Genomic DNA, 21,904 nt, shown 5'->3' with positions numbered 1-21,904 from the left:
CAAAACATTTTGTACACTAAGAAACTCTCCAGCCGAAACCGGTTTGGCTCAGTGGATAGAGCGTCGGCCTGCGGACTGAAAGGTCCCAGGTTCGATTCCGGTCAAGGGCATGTACCTGGGTTGCGGGCATATCCCCAGTAGGAGATGTGCAGGAGGCAGCTGATCGATGTTTCGCTCATCGATGTTTCTAACTCTCTATCTCTCTCCCTTCCTCTCTGTAAAAAATCAATGAAATATATTAAAAAAAAAAAAAAGAAACCTTCCAGTATTTTGAGTGAGGTATATATGTACATAAATCTGATACAAAAAAAGAAAAAGGAAATCCATGAAAATGATGAAATAATGTCAGTTTAATTACAGGTAACAAAATACTTTAACAGTAGTAAATATGATTTACTATTACAATTTTTTTAAACTTAGGTTCTATTGTTTGTAGAAACCTTAAAATAATGTCTAAAGTTTACATTCAATTAACTAACTTCTTTTCCAAATTACAAAGGTGCCTATTAAGAAAAGCACTTACTTAATACAAGTTTATGTATCAAATAAGAGTTTTACAATCCCTGCTCTTAGGATAATTCTGTGCATGCACACCTGAAACTAAAACAAAATATTGAATATGAACTGTAGTAATGAAAAATAAAATAAAAAATATAATCTTGTGCAACACCTCATCCTTAAACTTCTGCTACATGTGCACACAGCATACTGCCTTTTCATATATCTGTGCCTTTGCATCACGCATACTTCCATAAGAATGGAACACAATGTTTGTGTTTCCAAAAAAAATCTAGCAGGTGCTCATCAATGCTCAAATCTATTTGTTATACGTGTCCTCCTATAATTCTGTATATGGCACAAGAGATTAAAATTCATTGTTGGAGAGTAGCCAAGTCAGGCTTCCAAAACAATAATACTACTCCATGCAATCATTTGTTCTTACCTATGTTAATTGTGGCTTGTCTGCTGATAACTTCCTTTGAGAGTGGAGTCAACTTGGTAGCATCCTGCAATAAAATGTTTTATATTAAAGCGCAGGCAGAAGAAACCAGGACTCTGATTTCAGGTTTAGTATATACATCTCGTCACCATGTATTCAGCTCTTTAGTTTTTACAAAAAAAACATGTTTTGTGTATAAGCAGTGTTTATTCCAGAGACAATCACTGGACTAATCAGTCCTAAGTGGCCCTTTACATTTGCAAAAGATACGATTACTACCGCTTCTATTCACTGTAGGAGATCTGGAAGGTGTAGGCCCGAAATTTCAGAATTAGCACGAGGAGAGTGTAAAATATTCCCTCCACAGATCTTTAAAAATGCAAACCTTAATATGTTTAACTGATGCTAAGCACATTTAACACCATAACTTTCCTGCAAATCCTCGAGGAGCTCCAGATCCTATGATCTCACACCCAACGCCAAAATCGCAGACAGCACTATAATGCCTCGTCTCAGAGCCCTCCCCAAACCTCTCCCCTCACCCCCGGAGGCTCCGAGTACACCCGCCTTTTCCCAGAACAAAAACTTACCAAGTTGTTGAGATCCCGACGAGAAAGATGCGGCTGCCGCAGAGTCAGACTAGCTTCACCCCTCGCCATCTTGCCCAGAGAGGAAGGGAGTCTCCCTGGATGCTGCCTGACTGTTCGCAGGTCCCCCTAGTGCAGAGAGAAGTGGAAGGCAAAAAAGCGAAAGGAAGATTAACCGAACCGCAGAGCCTCACTGCTTGAACTTCTTTGGCTTGGGTTTGTTTAGTACCTGCCGGATGGCTTACTACAAAATAGGAGACAAAGTTTCGGAATCTGTTGCCACAGACATGATGCTTATTTGTACAGGCAATATAAGGGCAGCTCCACAAAAGCACCTTACTAGGGGGTGACGTAACTGTCCTGTCGCGTGCGTGCGTGCGTGCGTGCGTGCGTGCGCGCGTGCGTGCGTCCAGGCGTCCAAGAGGTTTTTCTTCTCTGAGGGGGTGGCAGGAGCCTGGGAGTCTTATCTGGAGTTTTTAGAACATAATGAAGAGGGAATGTTCTTAACTGATTTCCATAACTTCATTATCCAGAGTTCTTAATTTTTGAAGGGTAGATTGTGCTAGGCTTGCATGGGAGTCATACGGGGTTATTGCTCCTCCTCTAAGGACTCTACCACATAAATAGTGACATACTAGGAAAGGAAATGTCATCAGGGTAGAGTCTGAACCACATAACCAAAGATATGAAAGCTCAGAGAGTCTAAACCACATGATCAGCAATATACTAAGGGGAGGAAAGATCACCCTAGAGGTAAGGTTCCAACCTACAAAACTTTTTTTCCCATTGCTAGGCATCCAGGGCTTTCTGCCCTGGTAACCTTCTGTACATGGCCTATTATTTCTTCCTGCTCCTGTCTACCTGTCTTCTGTATATTTCCTCTTTCAAGGTTTCTTGACTCTGATTCTTTAAGAGAAAAGGGAATAGGTATTCTATAGCTGTTTCCTGCTGAAGAGGGACAAAGTTTTCTTTCAGATTCAGTGATCCTTATTTTCTGTCAGGGGGACTATGAGGCCTGGGCAAAGAAGAAAATTGCAATGGTACCTAGAGTAACAGCGATTCCTGGAGGGCTTGTAATCTGATGGAGACAAGTTGTGTTATAACTCAATATAATTGGGGCAAAAGCTAGAATGACAATTACGCCGAAACCGGTTTGGCTCAGTGGATAGAGCGTCAGCCTGCGGACTGAAAGGTCCCAGGTTCGATTCCGGTCAAGGGCATGTACCTGGGTTGCAGGCACATCCCCAGTAGGGAGTGTGCAGGAGGCAGCTGATCGATGTTCCTCTCTCATCAATGTTTCTAGCTTTCTATCTCTCTCCCTTCCTCTCTGTAAAAAATCAATAAAATATATTTAAAAAAAAAGAATGACAATTATGACAAATGGTCTAATAAAAGGGAATTTTAAGGTAAGTTTACCAGTGGCCCCCAGACTGGTTGGCCTAAACCAGTGGTCGGCAAACTCATTAGTCAACAGAGCCAAATATCAACAGTACAACGATTGAAATTTCTTTTGAGAGCCAACTTTTTAAAACTTGAACTATGTAGGTGGGTACATTGTTATTAATTAGGGTACTCCTAAGCTGGCCTTTGCTAAAAACATCCTCAGTCTGATCGAGGTACGTTCTCTGAGGTCGACCCCTTCCAACTCTCCCATCCACACTCGTCTTGTGTTTCATCCATCTCCTTTCGTTCATCCTCTCTATATGTCCAAACCATCTCAACATACCTTTCTCAGTCCTCGACACTACATCTTCTTTCACTCCACAACGTTCCCTAAAATTAACATAATAAACTTTACTTAAAGTTTTAAGTCTTAGTTAAACTATAGGTATGTTGAATAAGACTTGATATCATACTTAATAACGATATTATTTATTGATAAAATTAAATTCCTTACAATTTACCTTATAGTATTCATAAAATTAAATCATGACAATGACTGACAAACACTAATGTGAACAATGGCCTTGCATCTCCTTGGAAAGTTTGGGTAAGTCAGGTTTGTATGTTATTGTTTTTAATTTTAGGCACAATTCCAGGTTCTCATCAATAAGACTGTTAGGTCGGAGAGAGCCCAGGATCAGATACATGTGATGAGACAATGGACTTCCCCTGGGATTTCTCGCAGATCAACGTGCCAGACACAGATACCGGCTTCTTCTCCCTGAATCCACATACCCCCACACAGATACAGATACGGACTTCTTCTGAATACCCCCGCCCATCCCCTGCGGCAGAGAATTCCTCAGCTCATGTCCCCACCCCTCACCCAACTGCAGTATAAAAAAGCACCCCCCTCCCTGTTGGCGTGAATCCACGTGACCTGTCCTGGGGGTACGTGGGTCTCCCGGGGGACGCAGAATAAACCTTTTCCTTTCCTTTCTTTTCTGATTCACTGGACTCTATTTCTTGCGCCGCCTCCTGAGCCACCTAACCTAACATTTGGTGCCTTGAAACCCGGGTGGCGCGAGCACTCCATTTGGCTGTCCCTCCACGGCTCTGGGTGCCCGCCTCTCCCTCCTCGTGGCTCTGGACCCACCAGGACCTCATCTCTTCAGCTCAGCAACTTTTCCCAGTTTGGCAGCATCAGCGGTGAGTCCCGCCCCGCCCCGTGCCGGTCCCATGTGGCCACCCGCCCGCCGGCATCTCTGTCCCTAAAACGTGGCCACGTCAGAGATTGCCTCTCCGGACCCTTCCAGGAAGGCTCCTCCGGACCTGGGGGGGTAGCAGGGATGCCTCTACCCCGCCCACGGTCCCTCCCTCCGTCCCTCCGTAGCGTGGGTTAAACCGCTGGGACGCCAGCCTTTAGCCCCGCTACAGGCCACGGGGATCAAGCACAGGGGGATTCCAAATTCCAAACCTGACCTGAGCACACCTCTAGGGTGCCGGCTCACTGATCTGGCTAAACACGGGGCCTGTCCCGGACCTGCGTCCATGGCCTCAGTACGAAATTGGGACCCTGACTTTACCATCACACCGACCTCAGTAATTTCTGCCAGTGAACTGGGAAATTTGCCCAAGTCTCTCTCTCTCAGTCTCTCTCTCAGCCTCTCTCCATCTCTCTGCGTTCCCCGTCCCTCCCCCACAGTTCCTTCCGCCATCTCTCCTAGTCCTGTCCTTCCTCCTCCCTCGGGCCGCACCGCCGAGCCCGAGGTGTGTGCGGTGCATGTGGGGGTGGGTTCATGTGCTATGTGTGGGTGGCGGAGCGCCCTAATCATCATCATTGTCTCCGTGCTCTCCCACCCCCCCTTCACCAGAGGCCACCACAAATTCCCCCGGCGAAAGGCGCCGCTCTCCCACGGCCTCGTGCCCCTGTCCATCAACACCCTCTCTCCTCCTCCTCCCTGCTGGACCCTCCTCCAGCCACGCCTTCTTCCACCTCCTGACCCCGCCTCCCTTCTTCTGCCCGCCCCACTGCGGCCAAAACTCAAACCACCTTTTACAACCCCAGTCCCTGCATGCCTCCCTCCGCCGCTGCGCAGTCGGTCCCTCCGCGCACCGCCGCAGCCGCTACCGCCGCAGCCGCTACCGCCGCAGCCGCTACCGCCGCAGCCGCTACCGCCGCAGCCGCTACCGCCGCAGCCGCTACCGCCGCAGCCGCTACCGCCGCAGCCGCTACCGCCGCAGCCGCTACCGCCGCAGCCGCTACCGCCGCAGCCGCTACCGCCGCAGCCGCTACCGCCGCAGCCGCTACCGCCGCAGCCGCTACCGCCGCAGCCGCTACCGCCGCAGCCGCTACCGCCGCAGCCGCTACCGCCGCAGCCGCTACCGCCGCAGCCGCTGTGGGACCTGGAAACTCAAGTCCCCTGCCGCCCTGCCCCTGCTTGCTTTCCCAGTCGGTACACACATGCGTCCATAGGCTCTACCTTCCTTCTGTCCTTCCTCCTCCGTTCTGCCCCTGGGAGGTTGCGGCTTTTAAACTCAACTGCCGATACCTCTCCCAAGCCCACCCAGGCCACCTCTCCCGCGCTCTCCCCTTCCCTTACAGGCCTGCCTTAGTAACCTGTACCCCACACAGTGCCTTAAGGTCTAACCGCCCGCCTTCCTCTGTGCCCGCCTTCCTCTGTGCGCTCTGCCGAAACTCTGCCACCATGACTGCCAGCACTTTAGTTCACAGGTGGCCGGCCGGTTCCCTTTGTGAGAGGTTGCAGCTGTGCTCTCTTCAGACCCTCTTAACGAGCAGCTTCCTTCTCCCCTAGAGCCCAAATCCTAAGAACATCAGCTCCAAAACAACCTCTTCCATTTCTGCACCCATTCTACCCCTGCCCTAGTCCCGTCCAGGAACTGAGGGCATAGTCTGAATCTATGCCCCCCACTCTCTAACCCGACCTTTAAGGTCTTTATTAGTCCTCAAACCCAGGTCCGAGATTGAATGAAAAGTGGCCTTGAAGGTTCTTAATGCCCTGGAGGAGCAGGCACAGTCAGAATGGGAGGCCTGCCTTCCACAGGAGGTAGACCTGCAGACATGCCTTAGTTGTGGCCCTGTGGTTGATGGCAGCCGCCATGGCCCCAATGGGGCTGTGAGCGGTGGGGGTGCAACGAAAGGAACGCCACCGGAGAATGCTTCAAATGTGGAAATGAAGGCCACTGGGCAAAGCAGTGCCCCCAGCCCCGGGCTCCGACCAAGCCCTGCCCGGCGTGCGGTCAAAATGGTCACTGGAAGAGTGACTGTCCCTGGAAAAGTGGTGGGCCCTTTACGTCTCAGCGTGAAGGGACCACCCTTCCAGGAGGCCATGACGCACCGCCACTGGCCATGCTGGAACTGGCTGAATACTGAAGACGCCCAGCCTTAATGACCCCGTCATCCTCGCCATGCTCAGGGCTGCACTGAAGGCCACAGGTCACCTTCCCGGTTGACACGGGGGCTGCCTTCTCTGTCCTGCTCTCCTTTTTAGGGCCCCTTTATCCTTCCAAGATCTCGGACATGGGTATTGACGGCAAATCCACCTGACCTCCGGCCACCGGACCCCTTCCCTGCCTCCTTGATGATAGCATGCCCCATGCCCCTGTCAGGACAAGACATCCTCACCATCCTAGTGGCCACTCTGCAGTCACTCTGAGCCCTTCAGATTCCCTGCTCCTTCCACTCCTGGCCCCCTCCCTTTACAGGGACACCGATCATCCACTGCCATGCGTCCCGTCATGGGGCCCTGTTGTCCCAGACCACGGTAGCCTAGCTCAGTCTTTGCCTAGCTCAATTGTCGCCTACCTCAGTCTTCGCTGTGAACGCCTTTTCTCCTTCTCTCTGCCACGACTGTCCCCTCCTCTGAACTGAAAACTGCTCTGACCTCGCCCCATCCTCCTTCACCCTTCCCAAAGGAAAAATGCGACAACTTTAAAATCTAAGTGGCTAGAGGCCTGGGAACAGGCTGCGCGACCTGCTCCCTCCCTCTCCCCGCCTTTTCTCCAGCCTCCAGGTCCCTGGCTTCCACTGCTCCTTCCATTTTCCCTTGGATAACAGCGCATTCTAACATTTTCTCCTGCCTTTGCTGCAATACCTACCTCTCTCAGGCTCACCAAGTGCCTCCCACCACCCCCGAAGAAGATTCCATGAAACCATCCAGGACCGGATGACCCATCATTCCTCACAGGCTCTTACCTGGCAAGGGACCCTCCAATTCTGCTCAGGTTTTTCATATTTTCAGGTGAAACGGAACATGGAATGATGAGGGAGTCATCAATTCTACTGTCTGGATGGGAAATCCTCTAGTGTCACTCTCTATTTACAAACCCTGGACCTACTCCTATGCCCACCCTCATCAACACAACTTTCCATCTACTCTCAAACATCAATCCCTCCTCCTCTACATCCTGCTGGATTTCTGTCACTGGCTCAAACCCTCATTATAGCCACTCAATTCCAACCTATTGAACCATCAAACTCCGGCTACACCAAGGAGCCCCATTTTCTTGAGCCCTTTTGACTCTTCTTGCTCAATCATCGTCTTCTTACTGATCCCCCTTCCCTGGGTACGTATCTCCCATATCTGTCTTTAACCAGGCAATTGCTCTGAGAACATGAGAACAGGTTTCTGCCCAAGCCAGAGCCGACCGACCAGGACTCCCAAGACCAGCCCTTCACCCTGGTGACTCGGTCCTCCTTAAGAACATACAACCACAAGCCTTGGAGCCTAGGTGGACAGGACCTCACACTGTAATCCTCACAGCCCCCACTGCGGCCAAGCTGCTTGGCCACCCCAGCTTGACGACCTGTCCTGGCACCGCCTCTCCAGACTCAAGAGGACCCCGGAGCAGCATGACTTCTATAAATGTGAGGTGTTGGGCCCCACTAAGGTCTGCCTTAACCGCCCTCCCCTCCTCCTTCCTTCTCCTCCCTGCCGTGTGCATCCTACACCAACCCCCACCCGCTTATGTGTGGAGGTTCAAGGTCCGTGAAACCTACTACCAGAATGGCAAACAAGTCACCTGGCAGGTCTTTGCTGGCTGCCGTCCCACTCACAACTTCTCCAAGAACCCAAGGGAAAGGTGAATGTCAGCCTCCCGTGGCTGGCATTCCCCTTTGGGAACCTGAAACTCCAGAGCCCATCCTGTCCCCACGGATGTGCTACCAGACCAGTAATCCGGTAACTGGAGGGCGAGTCACGTGGAACTGCACCCAGAACTACACTGCATCCAGCCCCACCAAGGCCAGTCCGGGTACCTTCTTTTGGTGCAATGGCACCTTAAGCAACTGCATGAACTCCTCTGACCCCGGGCCTTGCTTCGTGGTCACAGTAGTTCCCCAACTAACCTTGTACGGAGAGTCGGAGCTCACTGGTTGCTCCCTCCATCCCATCCCTGGACCCACCTGGCTGCCTTCCTCCCTGTCATGTTAGGGGTGAGTATCACTGCCTTGGTAGGCCTCACTGGGGGGCCCTCGGGAACAGTCTGGTCACTGCTCAGTACTTTAATGACAAGCTCCAGTTAGCCCTGGAGTCTACTACTGCCTCTTTTAGCCTCCCTACAGCAGCAAGTGACATCAGTAGCCCAAGTAGCCCTACAGAACCAGCTCGCCTCAGACCTTCTGACTGCAGAAAAAGGAGGAACCTGTATATTCCTTCAGGAGGAATGCTGTTACTACATCGAGCCGGAGTAGTGGAGCAAAACGTAAACGTACAGACCCTGACTAAGCTGAGTGAAGAACTACATGCAGGACACTTCTAGGACAACTCTCCTTCCGGCTGGTTCCAAAGCCCCTTAGCCACCTGGGTCCTACCCATGATAGGGCCCCTGATTCTCATCTGTGTCTTTTTTTCTCCTAGCCCCCTGCCTCCTCAAGTTCATCCGCTCCTGGATCGCGGAGATGTCAGAGTGACTGTGAATCAGCTCCTGCTCCATCCCTACACTCGGCTCCCCTCCGACCTGCCTCTGCCTAACCCTGGCCTTTAAATGCCCCCCCTCGTCACCCTTGGCCAGCTGGAAGTAGCTAGAAAGAGTCGCCATCCCTTATCACCAAAAGGCCGGGATGTTAGGTCGGAGAGAGCCCAGGATCAGATACATGTGATGAGACAATGGACTTCCCCTGGGATTTCTTGCAGATCAACGTGCCAGACACAGATACCGGCTTCTTCTCCCTGAATCCACATACCCCCACACAGATACAGATACGGACTTCTTCTGAATACCCCCGCCCATCCCCTGCGGCAGAGAATTCCTCAGCTCATGTCCCCACCCCTCACCCAACTGCAGTATAAAAAAGCACCCCCCTCCCTGTTGGCGTGAATCCACGTGACCTGTCCTGGGGGTACGTGGGTCTCCCGGGGGACGCAGAATAAACCTTTTCCTTTCCTTTCTTTTCTGATTCACTGGACTCTATTTCTTGCGCCGCCTCCTGAGCCACCTAACCTAACAAAGACGACTTCTCAATTTACGCTTGACAAGGTTCATGCTTGAAAATGATTGTTCACATAAATATGTAGACCTGAATAAGGAAAGAACAGCAAACTCTAGTTTTTTCAGTTGATTATATGAGTCAGGAATACTGTTCCAGGTGTTAAAAATCAATATATCGTCCTTCTTCAGGTCTTTCAAAGCAAACCACTTGTGCTGTGAACTAAGTTCACATTTGTTTTTCTCCAATATTTCTATATCAGCACAAAAACGTTCAAATTTTGAACTCTACAGTTCTTTGTTTTTTAAATCCAGCAATTGCATTTCAAAGTTGCAAATGCCAATATTAAAGGGAGAAAAATTTAATTCTGTTACAGTAGCATTGAGAGGTTTTTCAACAAAGGCTAATGTCACTTTGCTGTTTCTGAATTCCTGAAACCTGTTAAGAAAAGCTCCCCTCATATTTAAAAGTGTTGTTTTGAAATAGCAAATATCAATATCAGAATTATTTTCTTGGCGATGTTTCAACAGGCTTGGAAAGTGAATCAGTTTCTCTTTTAAAATCTTGAGCAAAAAGAGATAATTTGTTTTCGAATGAAATAACTTCTGACATCGAAAAAATTGTGTTTCCTTTCCCCTGTAGTTTACAATTAAGCTGATTTAGATGATGTCTACCATGAAATAAAATTTTTGGATCCACTGATCCCAGGCTGAAAACCAACTTCTGCACATGGGCCATGAAGTTTCAATCGCACTGTACGTGCACGCCCGCACGTGGTATTTTTGTGGAAGAGCCACACTCAAGGGGCCAAAGAGCCGCATGTGGCTTGAGAGCCGCGGTTTGCCAACCACTGGCCTAAACTTTGGATGTTGTTTGCCCCAACAAATAACCTATCTGGTGATGTCATCAAGTGGCCAGATAAAGTCTGTACGGTTTACACAGTCACTAAGATTATTTAAATTTGACTGTAATCTGTTGTAAATCTCAGAAAAAAAGTTTTAGTTCTCAATGATTCCCAGTCAAAGGATTGGAGAAAAATGAAACATTAATTTGGAGGATTGTAACCAAATATTTAAGAAAACTAGAAAAAGTCAGGATTCAGTTTAGTTTATAGGTAAGAAACAATATCCACAACTGTGTATTGTGGATTCTATTGAAGCACAATATTCCCCTAAAATCACCCTCAGTTTTATCAAAGAGCCAAATTAAGGCCACTTTATCTACTTCATTAAGTCTAGTTTTAATTTGGCCTGATTATTTGGATAAACACAACAAGAATAGTAATTGATCATAGGCTCTTTTAAAACTGCTTTGCTGGAAAAGGACTTGTACACATGCATATTAGCATAACCAATGGACACAGACACTGGGGTGGTGGGGGCTCACCCAGGGTGGGAATGGCGGCGGGGGGGTGGGGGGGGGTGGTGTGTGTCTGTTGAGGAAAAAGGAGACATATAAAACTTCAGACAATAAAAAATATTAAAAAACAACTGCTTTGCTGGAATCAATCTCAATCAGGTTGAGCTCTAATTAACTTCTAAGGGAACAGAAGTCAAGGCACACAGTTCCCATCAGAGTTTGCCTGCAATACCTATAGGTTTGGGTGAATTCCTAAAGTTCTACCCCTCCCCCCTCCCCTAAATGTCTGCAGGTTCGTTCTTTGCCTTACAGAAGCAAGCTTTGTTTCTTACCTGGAAAGACTGCCATGAACCATATGAATAAGCACGGTACCAAGCACTGTTTCTACGGGACTTTTACTAGCTTCCAAAGGGAATCTTAATTTCTTAGAGCTTTCTGATGAATCCAGAATCTGGGCATGTCTCTGTCAGTCATGGCATTCCAATTAAAGTCTTAGTTAATAAAACCAATTTCCAATTGTGTCCTATTATAAAGAGATCAGATTCTTGTTGGATTCATACAAACAAACATATTTCCATGGAAATACTAGTGCTCACTAACAGTTTCCAAATTCTGGAGGGGTCAAGTAGGGATAAAAATATAAATGCTATAATATTGATTACAAAGGTATACTTTATTAAATTGCTTTAGAAAAAAAGTTTTCTTATATTTGGAAAGCAAAAGGGAAATCCTTGTCTTTTAATAAAGTTATAAATAACTAGAATCTAATTCTGTATTACCTTACTTTTGATAAATTAATTTACTTAATTAAATTGATTATTCAGCCTAATTGTATAACTTCTGTTATAGATATCTCTTACAGATACCAGAGAGGTATTGTCAGACAGCTTCCTAAGTCTTAAGGAGATAGCTGTCCTTTCCTTTTTTCTTACTTTCTCGTATGAATGAATTCAAATAAGTGACCCCAGATGATTGTGTTGTGATAAAGCCAGTTTACTAAAAAATTAAAGCAAACGAATTTATTAAAGAAGCAAAATAAGCAAATGTAATAAGCTATATCTGAGCTGGGGCTCAGATGGGCTTTCCCAACTAGATTGGAAAAATGAGTCTGATGGGGAGTCAGTGGGTTATAAATCCTTCTGTCTAAAGGTTTCAAAATTTCTTGCCAAATATTTTGGTACACATTAATGTTCAAGATCCCCTTTTTATTTTGTTATGGCCTTCCCAGAATTCATGAGAAGCACCTGGCAATTTTATCTTGTCAAGCCCCAAGACTGCTGGCTTTTTTGTTTAGGGAGAGAAATAAAACTGCCTGTAAGGACAGGAAAGGGCCTCTCCTTTTCTTTGCTATGGTCTTCCATAATTTATGAGATGCACCTGGTAATTAAACAAATTAAACACAGAGATTATTGGCTCCCTTGATTCAAGCTGCCCTTCTAACAACAATGAAAGAAGACTATACTCCCAAGGTTGCATTCTTCTATCCCCCTCCTCCCTGCTGTTTTAACAGGAATAATTTGAACCAAGAAGTCTCTAGTTAGTAGAAAGTTCTCTCCTCTTCAGACAAGCCTCTTTTGAGCTCCTCATAACTTTTGTTCTAAGCTTGTTTTATAGGCTGGGAAAAATAATAAGACACCTACCAGGACATTTGTTGGACAGTTTCCTAGAAAGCCAACAAACTAACTTTTCAAGAAAAATCCCAGGATTTTGTCAACTTCAACAGTCTCCCTTTCTCCCTTGTCATCTAGCATCAGCAACTGCTAGCTCTTAAAAGTTCATGTCACTCTTTCTTCCATGCTTGTGTTGACTATCAATACATTGGCCCTTTCCTTCCTTGAAAAGTAAAATAAATTTCCTCCCTGCACCTCTTCTCTTAATAGTGAATTCTTTCATAGCTCCTGTCACTGGCCAAACTATAACTCCCATAAGGGAAGTTGTTAACTTCTCTTTTCCTACTTCTGAGGCTTGCAGCTAGGGGAGCAGTGGGGCAGTGGAACTTCACCTGGGCTAACCACGTAAGACTCCAGAAAAGCGGTTCTCAACCTGTGGGCCGTGACCCCTTTGGGGGTCGAATGACCCATTCAAAGGGGTTGCCTAAGACCTTCAGAAAACACATATATAATTACATATTGTTTTTGTGATTAATCACTATGCTTTAATTATGTTCAATTTGTAATAATGAAAATTCATCCTGCATATCAGATATTTACATTACGATTCATAAAAGTAGCAAATTACAGTTATGAAGTAGCAACGAAAACAATTTTATGGTTGGGAGTTACCACAACATGAGGAACTGTATTAAAGGGTCATGGCATTAGGAAGGTTGAGAACCACTGCTCTAGAAGTTCAGTTCCTCTCTTTCTCCTCTTTAATTTTGTGCATGCTCTCCTTGGTGCCCCTTCTCCTCGGTCAGCAATTGGAAGTCTCATTGAGTCTGGGGATGCTAGTGTTGTAGTGTACCCTACAAATCACACAAGGACGCCTCAAGAAGTCAAATTAAGGAGCCACATTTATTCCAAAGCTGATGGCTACGAGGGAGCAAAAGCTCTCTAAATCTCATAGCCCTGAGTGGCAGTAACATCAGGCTTATAAAGGCAAAAATCACAAAGGTATAGATTACATCTCTAGGTTTGGAATGAGGAACCAGTTTGCTAAAGCAGTTAGTTAAGGAAGCTAAATTGAGCAATTTAGTTATCTACAAAGATTAATTATAGTTTTAGGTCTATAAAAGTGGAGCCACTGAGTCAATGGAAAACATTCCTAGAGCCATTGAAACAAACCAATTTTTGCTGTTCTGGTTCCCAGGTTCAGAAAAATATCTTTTGTAAAGATCACAATCAATGAGGTATACAACTGAATGGGTGATTTATATAAGTTCAGGAGATCAAAATAACTTCTCTATTTTAGCAAACAAATGATTACAGAAGCCAGAATAGCAGGGTTAATGTTTAAACAGCAGTTTTTATCTGAGATGAAAGATACTATCTTCATTAGCAGCCTCTAGATTTGAAGGGACAATCCTTTCTCTCTGCAAGTCTGGGTCCTTAATGGGCCTGAAAACATAGTGCCAGGTTTGTTACTTTGGGATTTGGCTGCAGACACTTCCAGCTGTCTCCCAGTTTATTTTGTTTCAGGTCCAAGGTTACTTGCCAAACCCTAATACTGCCTTTCTTTTTCCCCTTTCCCCTTCCTTCCTTTTTTCCCTGCATTCTTTTGTTAGGGAGGCTTTAAGCATTTGCTTTCTAGTGTCCTTGGTTTTGGAAGAAAATGGCTTGTTATTTACAAGCCAGCTAAAAAGCTGTCCAAACTTTTTTGCCTTGTTTAATTTTCTTGTCAAAGTTTCCCTATTCCACTTCCTTAGAAAATTTTCCAGCTTCTCACAATCCTGTGACATTTCCTCTCAAATTTCTCTTCACAAACTTGTACAATTTTTCTTGTTCTTTTACTTTGCTTCTTTTTACCCATTCAGAAATAACTAGTTTTAGGACAACTCAGTTGCTTCCTTTTTCTTTTAAAAAATGTATCTCCATGCTGTATACCTTCTATTTCTAAAATCATTGTTTTTTTCCTACTTAATTAGAATTTTAAAAAATTATTAGAAGATTTAATTTTTAGGGACAACTAAAAATAAACAATTAGCATTCCTTACATTGGCAAATGCATTTTATAAATTTGTAAACATAGGCTTCTCTATTGGCAAATATCTCAAACTTTTAAGGGATATCTTTCTAATATATAATACAGTCATCAACAGCTCCAAATCTATTTGATAGCTTCTTTGTAATAAAAAGCCAAAAGTAGATGAACATAAGACTTTTCTAGCAATGAATGTTTCAGTATTTTACCTTATTACAAAATATCTAGATATTTAATAATCTTAATTTTTGCTCACATAGCTGAGGTTTTGGGGTTTTGTTTTTTTTAATAAGAATTACTGCCTTAACCGGTTTGGCTCAGTGGATAGAGCGTCGGCCTGCGGACTGAAGGATCCCAGGTTCAATTTTGATCAAGGGCGTGTACCTTGGTTGCGGGCATATCCCCAGTAGTGGGTGTGCAGGAGGCAGCTGATCGATGTTTCTAAGTCTCATCCCTCTCCCTTTCTCTCTGTAAAAAATCAATAAATATATTGTTTTAAAAAAGTTTAAAAAATAAAATAATAATATTACCACATAGAAACTTGCATTTTATTTATTTTTAAATTTATCTTTATTGTTGAAAATATTTCAGATGTCCTCATTGTTTGCCGCCCACCCCCCCCCCCCCCCCATTGACCCCTTCCACCATGCACCTGACCCACCGAGGCCATCACCATTCTGTTGTTTGTCTATGGACTATGCATATATGCATATAAGTTTCCTAGTTAATCACTCTTCCCGAGCCTCCCATCCTACCTTCCCGCTGAAATTCATCAGTCTGTTCCATGCTTCTATGTCTCTGGATCTGTTTTGTTCATCAACTTATTTTGTTCATTAGATTCCACATATGTGTGAGATCATATATTTATCTTTCTCTGACTAGCTTATTTCACTTAGCATAATACTCTCCAGGTCTATCCATGCTGTTGCAAATGGTAAGAGTTCTTTCTTTTTTTTTACAGCTTAGGCTTTTTTATATATATTTAATCCCATTTGTTTATTTTCTTTGCCTTGGGAGATGTATCAGTAAACATATTGCTACAAGAGATGTTTGATATTTTGCTGCCTATGGTTTCTTTAAAAATTATGGTTTCTGAAAGGGTTAAAGAGAATAAAACAGGGCAGAGAAAGACTTATTGTGCTTATCAGATATCTTGCAGAAAGCTTACAGCCTTGAGCACAGCATAGCTCAGATAACCAGGAGACACCTGGCATGGGAGGAACCAAGGATGGACTAGACCCTTACATTAGCAGAGCAGCTTGCAGCCAGCAAGATTAATAAAAAGCTATCCCTGCTCTCCTGGCTGATGCCTTTCTCAATCTCAGCCCACCTGCACCCAGGTGTCGGAAAGAAAATCTTTTTTAATATATTATGGCCTCATGTCATAGATGCACAACCTTGGCCCACTTCAAACCTTTCAGTTTCATGACTTACATTTAAGTCTTTTACCCATCTTGGGTTTATTCTTGTGTATGGTATAAGTCGATGATCTAGTTTAAACTTTTAGCATGTGTCTGTCCAGTTTTTCCAACACCATTTATTGAAGAGACTGTCTTTACTCTATTGTATATTCTTGCCTCCTTTGTCAAATGGACCATAATGGTGTGGGTCAATTTCTGGGGTCTCTCTGCTGTTCCATTGATCCATATACCTGTTCTTGTGCCAGTACCAAGCTTTGAGTATAGAGGGTTTTAAAAATTTATTTTTATTGATTTCAGAGAGGAAGGAAGAAGGAGAGAGAGATAGAAACATCCATGAGCAGAGAGAATCATGGATCAGCTGCCTCCTGCAAGTCCCCCACTGGGGATCAAGCCCAAAATCCTGGCATGTGCCCTTGACCGGAATTGATCCTGGGATTTTTCAGTACGCAGGATGCTCTATCCACTGAGCCAAACGAGCCAGGGCGAGTATAGCGGTTTTGTAATATAACTTGATACCTGGCATTGTGATTCCTCTAACTTTGTTCTTCTTTCTCAGGATTGCTGCAGCTATTCTGGGTTTTTTATGGTATCATATAAATTTTTGGAGGGTTGCCCTGACCAGTTTGGCTCAGTGGATAGAGCGTTGGCCTGCGGACTGAAGGGTCCTGGGTTCAATTCCGGTTGAAGGGCATGTACCTCGGTTGCGGGCACATCCCCAGCTGATCAATGTTTCTCTCTCATCGATGTTTCTAACTCTCTATCCCTCTCCCTTCCTCTCTGTAAAAAATCAATAAAATATATTTAAAAAATTTTTTTTGGAGGGTTAATTCTAAATCTCTGAAATATGCCGTTGGTATTTTCATAGGGTTTTCATTAAATCCATAGATTGCTTTATTTAATGTGGATATTTTAATGATGATTCTACCAAGTCATGAACAAGGTATATTCTTTCACTTGTTTATACCTTACTCTGTCTCTTGTTTCAATGTCCTATAGTTTACCTCCTTCATTAAGTTTATTCTTAAGTATCTTAATTTATTGTGGCAATGGTAAATGGGATTGTTTTCTTAGTTTCTCTTTCTGAGAGTTCAATATTGGTGTATAAAATTGCCATTAATTTCTAGATGTTGATTTTGTATCCTACTACCTTGCCAAATTCACTTATTAAATCTAGTTGTTTCCTGGTGGAGTCATTAGGGTTTTCTGTGTACAATATTATTTCATCTGTAAATAATGACAGTTTTATTTTCTCCAACTTGAAAACCTTTTATTTCTTCTTCTTGTCTGATCTGTGGCTAGAACTTTCAGTACTACATTGAATAAAAGGGGTGACAGTGGACATCCCTGTCTTGTTCCTGTTCTTAGGGGAAATGGTTTTAGTTTTTTCCCATTGAGTATGGTGTTGGCTGTAGGTTTGTCATAAATAGCCTTTACTTTTATATATTGATTGATTGATTTTTTACAGAGAGGAAGGGAGAGGGATAGAGTTAGAAACATCGATGAGAGAGAAACATCTATTCAGCTGCCTCCTGCACGCCCCCGACTGGGGATGTGCCCGCAATCAAGGTACATGCCCTTGACCGGAATCAAACCTGGGACCCTTCAGTCCGCAGGCTGACGCTCTATCCACTAAGCCGAACCGGTTAGGGCAAATAGCCTTTATTATATTGAGGTATGAGCCCTCTATTTGAACTCCCAGTTGAGGGGACCATTTGCCTATTAGGCTTTTATTATATAGGATTAGGTGTGGATAATGAACATTAAGTAATCTGGATTGCTTTATTTCAAAGTGTAATGAGAGGGTTAGTTGGAGGCTGGATGTATATTGATTCAAGCCTGGGAAGGTGAATAACTTAAGTCCCAAGGATATTTACAGTAACAATAGAATAATTTCTCATGATTCAATACTATTTTAGTAATGTAGCAGATTGATTACAGTGAACCCATTTTATTTCTTCATTATTACATAGTAATTATATTACAATACATAGTATATTTAATATCTTGTACACCTTAAACTTACACATTATAAAAGTATTATTTTAATTTGAAAAATAAAAAGGGGAAATTAAAGAAGAAAACGTAGTAACAAACATCTTACACATTGTGTGTCTTGCCCTTCATCAGTATTCCAAGTTTAGCTGAGCAATTTTAGGTAAGAAGTTAGAGCTGATGAATAAGCAACTTCTAGAAACTGCTAGATAGGAATGTTACAAAGCAGTCGCTAGTGGTAGTAGTTCATACTCTCTTCAACACGGACGCCAAAGCTCCATGTACTCCACCGTTGACACGGCTTTTTATTTTCCCCCAGCTCCGCCTCTCGGTGGTTTTCCAAGGATTTATTTACTTTATATTTAGACCGTCACCCCATTACCACGTTAGCATCTCTTGCTTTAACAAGCGGCAGTCACTCTGGTACGCAGGCGCAGTAGATGGAGACGATGGGAGGAGGGGGAAGGAAGCGAGGAGAGGAGGCGGGCCCAAGTGAAGGCGCGGAAAAACTACGCCGGCGGCTGCGGCGCCATTTGCTCATATAGGAGCGTGGTTGTCTCCTAATCGCTGTGGAACTCAGTTGCAACACTTCCTCGACGTCTGTGATTGTTTCGTCTTGTGTGCCTCTTGGAGGAGTCGCCGTTGCGCAGGCACCATCAGATCCCAACCACCCCGAAGCCGGCACCATCATGCCCAAGAATAAAGGTAGTTCCCTAGTACCACGGTCTGTTCAGTCCAGTGCTTTCAGCCGTGGTTCGGGACCAAACCGCATTTACCAGTCTTCCTTTCCTTTTGCGGCTGGGCGATCCGGGCGTTCTGGGTTCGGGAGAGGAGCTGGGAAGTTTAGTCACATTGGGTTGGAACCGACGCCATTTTTGTAGGGATTCCAGGGAATCCGTTACAGGGATTCCTGAGACCTGGTCCTTCAGGCCTTCCCAAGACTTCTGAATCAGTTTTTAGCTTTCAAGGATTAATTCCTGCTTCACTGGTTTCTTTATGGGCAGTTAACTGTTGTTGAAGATACTCCCCCTTAACAGTATGCGAATTCTTGACACATACTTAGCTTAATCTTTGGAGATGCACTTTCCTCCAGCCATTCACAGTTTAACTTTCTTTTCTAAAAGATGTGTTAAATATTTAGCAGAGTTTTCAGCCTTCGTTTCTAGTAACATTGTGGCGTGAAGATTTCTACCTGCTCTTTTATTTTACTAAGGCAAACCGTTCACAAAGCGTCATAATTGAGAACAGATTTACTCAGAACTTCCAAAATTAGACTCCTCGCGTGTAAAGCAGAACACTTGCGCACTAATTTTTAAAGAAATTCTGCAACTTGTTACAGACCAGAGATGTTCTAATACTTTAAATGGCCTTATAATATCTCCAGAAAAACGCGACTATACAAACCTGATAATGTATTTTTCACAAGAAACGGCCTTTTTTCACAGCCTACAAGAAATCTTTAATAATTCATTCTTAGGTTCCAGACCTACCTATGTTCTCCTTTCTGCTTCACAGGTGGCTCCAGGGATTCTTCATTTCCTCTTTGTACATGTCACCACTTATTCCTAGCGGTTCTTGGTCCCAGTTCCATGCATTCAGTGCAATGTTGTCTGGGTCCCCCAAATCAATTGTCTAAATCATTTTTGTACCAATGGTTTACTGGTAATTTCTGGGAGAGACAGAGTATTTTGCTAACTATATGATAGAAAATGCTGATAGCTTTCTGCTAGTCTCTAAAATTGAAGATTAACTCACAGGTGATAACTAGATCACTTTAAAAGGGGTCTTACCTTTATTTCTAGTGATGAGATTTTCAAGTATATAACTCACTAACCTGTATACTCTAAAATGAATAGTCCTGTTTACGGACATTGAGTTACTAAAAGTTGGCACTTAATTGCTGACTAATGTTGTTGATGCTATTTCTCTGTACAAACCCACCCTTAGACAAATAAGTTTTCCCTTGGTTCTTTAGGACTTTTAAACTAAATTCCTAAGAAAGGTATTTGATTTGTTTAGGGAAGATTGTGAATTTTGGTTTAGTTTACTTTTAAAAAGAGAACAAAATAAAATATTAGAATACACAATTTATATGATCTGTTCCAATCTTTTTCAAGAGAGATTTTAAAGTATATTCTATTACATGGCATGACAATATTGGGGTGAGTAGGGTATGGATAATTAAGGTAAATTGACAAGTCATTTTTATATTTAAGGCACAACAAAAAGAATACATATAATATTAATAAGTTGGAACTTACACTTCTGAATTTAAAAATTGCAACAGAGATGCATTTAAAGTCCCCTGTGCCCATCTTTCAAATCTCTCCTATTCTGGAGGTAATCATTCTGAATTTTTATATTTTAAATCCATATGTCAAACCAGTCTGTTACCTCTTGAGTTACGGGTTAAAGGGTTCTTTTTAAAAGTCCTAAGTTTTTGAGGTGAGTTTTACTAATGTAGACAGAAAACTCTTCCTGTTTTTCTTTTTTTGTATATTTTCTTTATACATTGGGCCATATATTGACTGTTGTTTTGGGCTCATTCTCATTGAGCTTTTCTTCAGAAATCTGAGAAACCAGTCTTCAAATCAGAGAAAAGGGCATCCTCTGGTCCATTGTTTTTTTTTTGTTGTTGTTGTTGTTTCCTTTTTATTTTATTTTTTTTTTAATTAAATCTTTATTGTTCAGATTATTACATTTGTTCCTCTTTTTTTCCCCCCCCATAACTCCCCTCCTCCCAGTTCCCGCCCCACCCTCCGCCCTCACTCCCCACCCACTGTCCTCATCCATAGGTGCACGATTTTTGTCCAGTCTCTTCCCACATCTCCCACACCCCTTTCCCCCCCAAGAATAGTCAGTCCATTCCCTTTCTATGTCCCTGATTCTATTATAATCAACAGTTCATTCTGTTCATCAGATTATTAATTCACTTGATTCACTTGATTAATTCACTTGATAGATGCATATTTGTTGTTCATAATGTGTATCTTTACCTTTTTCTTCCTCTTCCTCTTCTTAAAGGATACCTTTCAGCATTTCATATAATCCTGGTTTGGTGGTGATGAACTCCTTTAGCTTTTCCTTATCTGTGAAGCTCTTTATCTGACCTTCAATTCTGAATGATAGCTTTGCTGGATAAAGTAATCTTGGTTGTAGGTTCTTGGTATTCATCACTTTGAATATTTCTTGCCACTCCCTTCTGGCCTGCCAAGTTTCTGTTGAGAAATCAGCTGACAGTCGTATGGGTATTCCCTTGTAGGTAACTGAGTTTCTTTCTCTTGCTGTTTTTAAGATTCTCTCTTTATCTTTTGCTCTTGGCATTTTAATTATGATGTGTCTTGGTGTGGTCCTCTTTGGATTCCTTTTGTTTGGGGTTCTCCGCACTTCTTGGACCTGTAAGTCCATTTCTTTCACCAGGTGGGGGAAGTTTTCTGTCATTATTTCTTCAAATAGGTTTTCAATATCTTGCTCTCTCTCATCTTCTGGCACCCCTATAATTCTGATGTTGGTACGCTTGAAGCTGTCCCAGAGGCTCCTTACACTATCCTCGCATTTTTGGATTCTTTTTTCATTTTGCTTTTCCGGTTGGATGTTTTTTGCTTCCTCGCATTTCAAATCATTGACTTGATTCTTGCGCTCCTCTGGTCTGCTGTCGGGCGTCTGTATAATATTCGTTATTTCAGTCCGTGTATGCTTAATTTCTCGTTGGTTCCCCAATATAAGATCGAGGGTCTTATTAGTTTTCTTGTAGATCTCATTAAGTTTATCGGCAGCTTCTAAACAGTTCTTGAGAGACCTTAAAAGTGTGGTTCTGAACTCTATATCTTCCATTGACAATTTTGTCCTGTTTCTTTGTCTCCGCATTTTGTTATGCTTCCTTGGTGTACCCCCTAGTGGTCTTTGTTCGAAGTCTTATATTTAAATCTTGATTGTTGTAGCTAATTCCAGGGAGGGTTTGACCTCCAGGCCAAGTGGCTATGAGAATCAGCTGTGTCAGCAGTGAGAGAACTTCTGTCCTCTAGGGAGGTGCTAATCTAGCCTTTGCCTGAGGCTATCTGGCAAATGCCTCTGTGCAGGGCTTGGGTGGGGCGGGTCGCACAGGATCAACAGGGTGGGCCGGAGAGAGCAGTTA

The 21,904-nt window shown here is 43.8% G+C and overlaps 2 protein-coding genes and 1 long non-coding RNA gene across 16 annotated transcripts in view; 2 read left to right on the top strand and 1 right to left on the bottom strand.

Annotated features, from left to right (window-relative positions):
• The window catches only part of LOC132225542 (eukaryotic translation initiation factor 2 subunit 3, Y-linked-like), a 112,540-nt gene extending 110,654 nt beyond the window's left edge, over positions 1-1,886 (bottom strand). For 4 of the 8 annotated variants that reach the window (XR_009450962.1, XR_009450964.1, XR_009450963.1 and 1 more), the window contains exons 1-2: positions 1,531-1,885; positions 944-1,007 (exon numbers count right to left, since the gene is read on the bottom strand). Coding sequence is in view for 4 of the 8 variants with exons in the window: in XM_059680642.1 (XP_059536625.1) it covers positions 944-1,007; positions 1,531-1,599 (133 nt within the window). In the remaining 4 variants the exon portion in view is untranslated. Of the gene's footprint in view, positions 1-943; positions 1,008-1,530 lie in introns of all 8 variants that reach the window. The other 4 variants (XM_059680642.1, XM_059680639.1, XM_059680640.1 and 1 more) reach the window with 1 other exon arrangement.
• Positions 1-21,904, top strand: part of LOC132225546 (uncharacterized) — a 170,888-nt gene that overhangs the window by 107,434 nt on the left and 41,550 nt on the right. The gene's annotated exons all lie outside the window — the stretch shown is intronic.
• Positions 1,958-21,904, top strand: part of LOC132225541 (eukaryotic translation initiation factor 1A, X-chromosomal) — a 61,497-nt gene continuing 41,550 nt past the window's right edge. For 2 of the 6 annotated variants that reach the window (XM_059680638.1, XM_059680634.1), the window contains exon 1: positions 18,203-18,474. In XM_059680638.1, coding sequence (XP_059536621.1) covers positions 18,459-18,474 — 16 coding nt within the window. In that variant the 5' untranslated portion in view covers positions 18,203-18,458. Of the gene's footprint in view, positions 2,281-3,438; positions 3,518-18,191; positions 18,475-21,904 lie in introns of those variants that run through there. The other 4 variants (XM_059680636.1, XM_059680637.1, XM_059680633.1 and 1 more) reach the window with 4 other exon arrangements.

This window comes from Myotis daubentonii, chromosome Y (genome assembly GCF_963259705.1).
Source record: "Myotis daubentonii chromosome Y, mMyoDau2.1, whole genome shotgun sequence".
NCBI lineage: Eukaryota > Metazoa > Chordata > Mammalia > Chiroptera > Vespertilionidae > Myotis > Myotis daubentonii.
The sequence above is the reverse complement of the archived record's forward strand: the minus strand, read 5'-3'. Positions and strand labels throughout refer to the sequence as shown.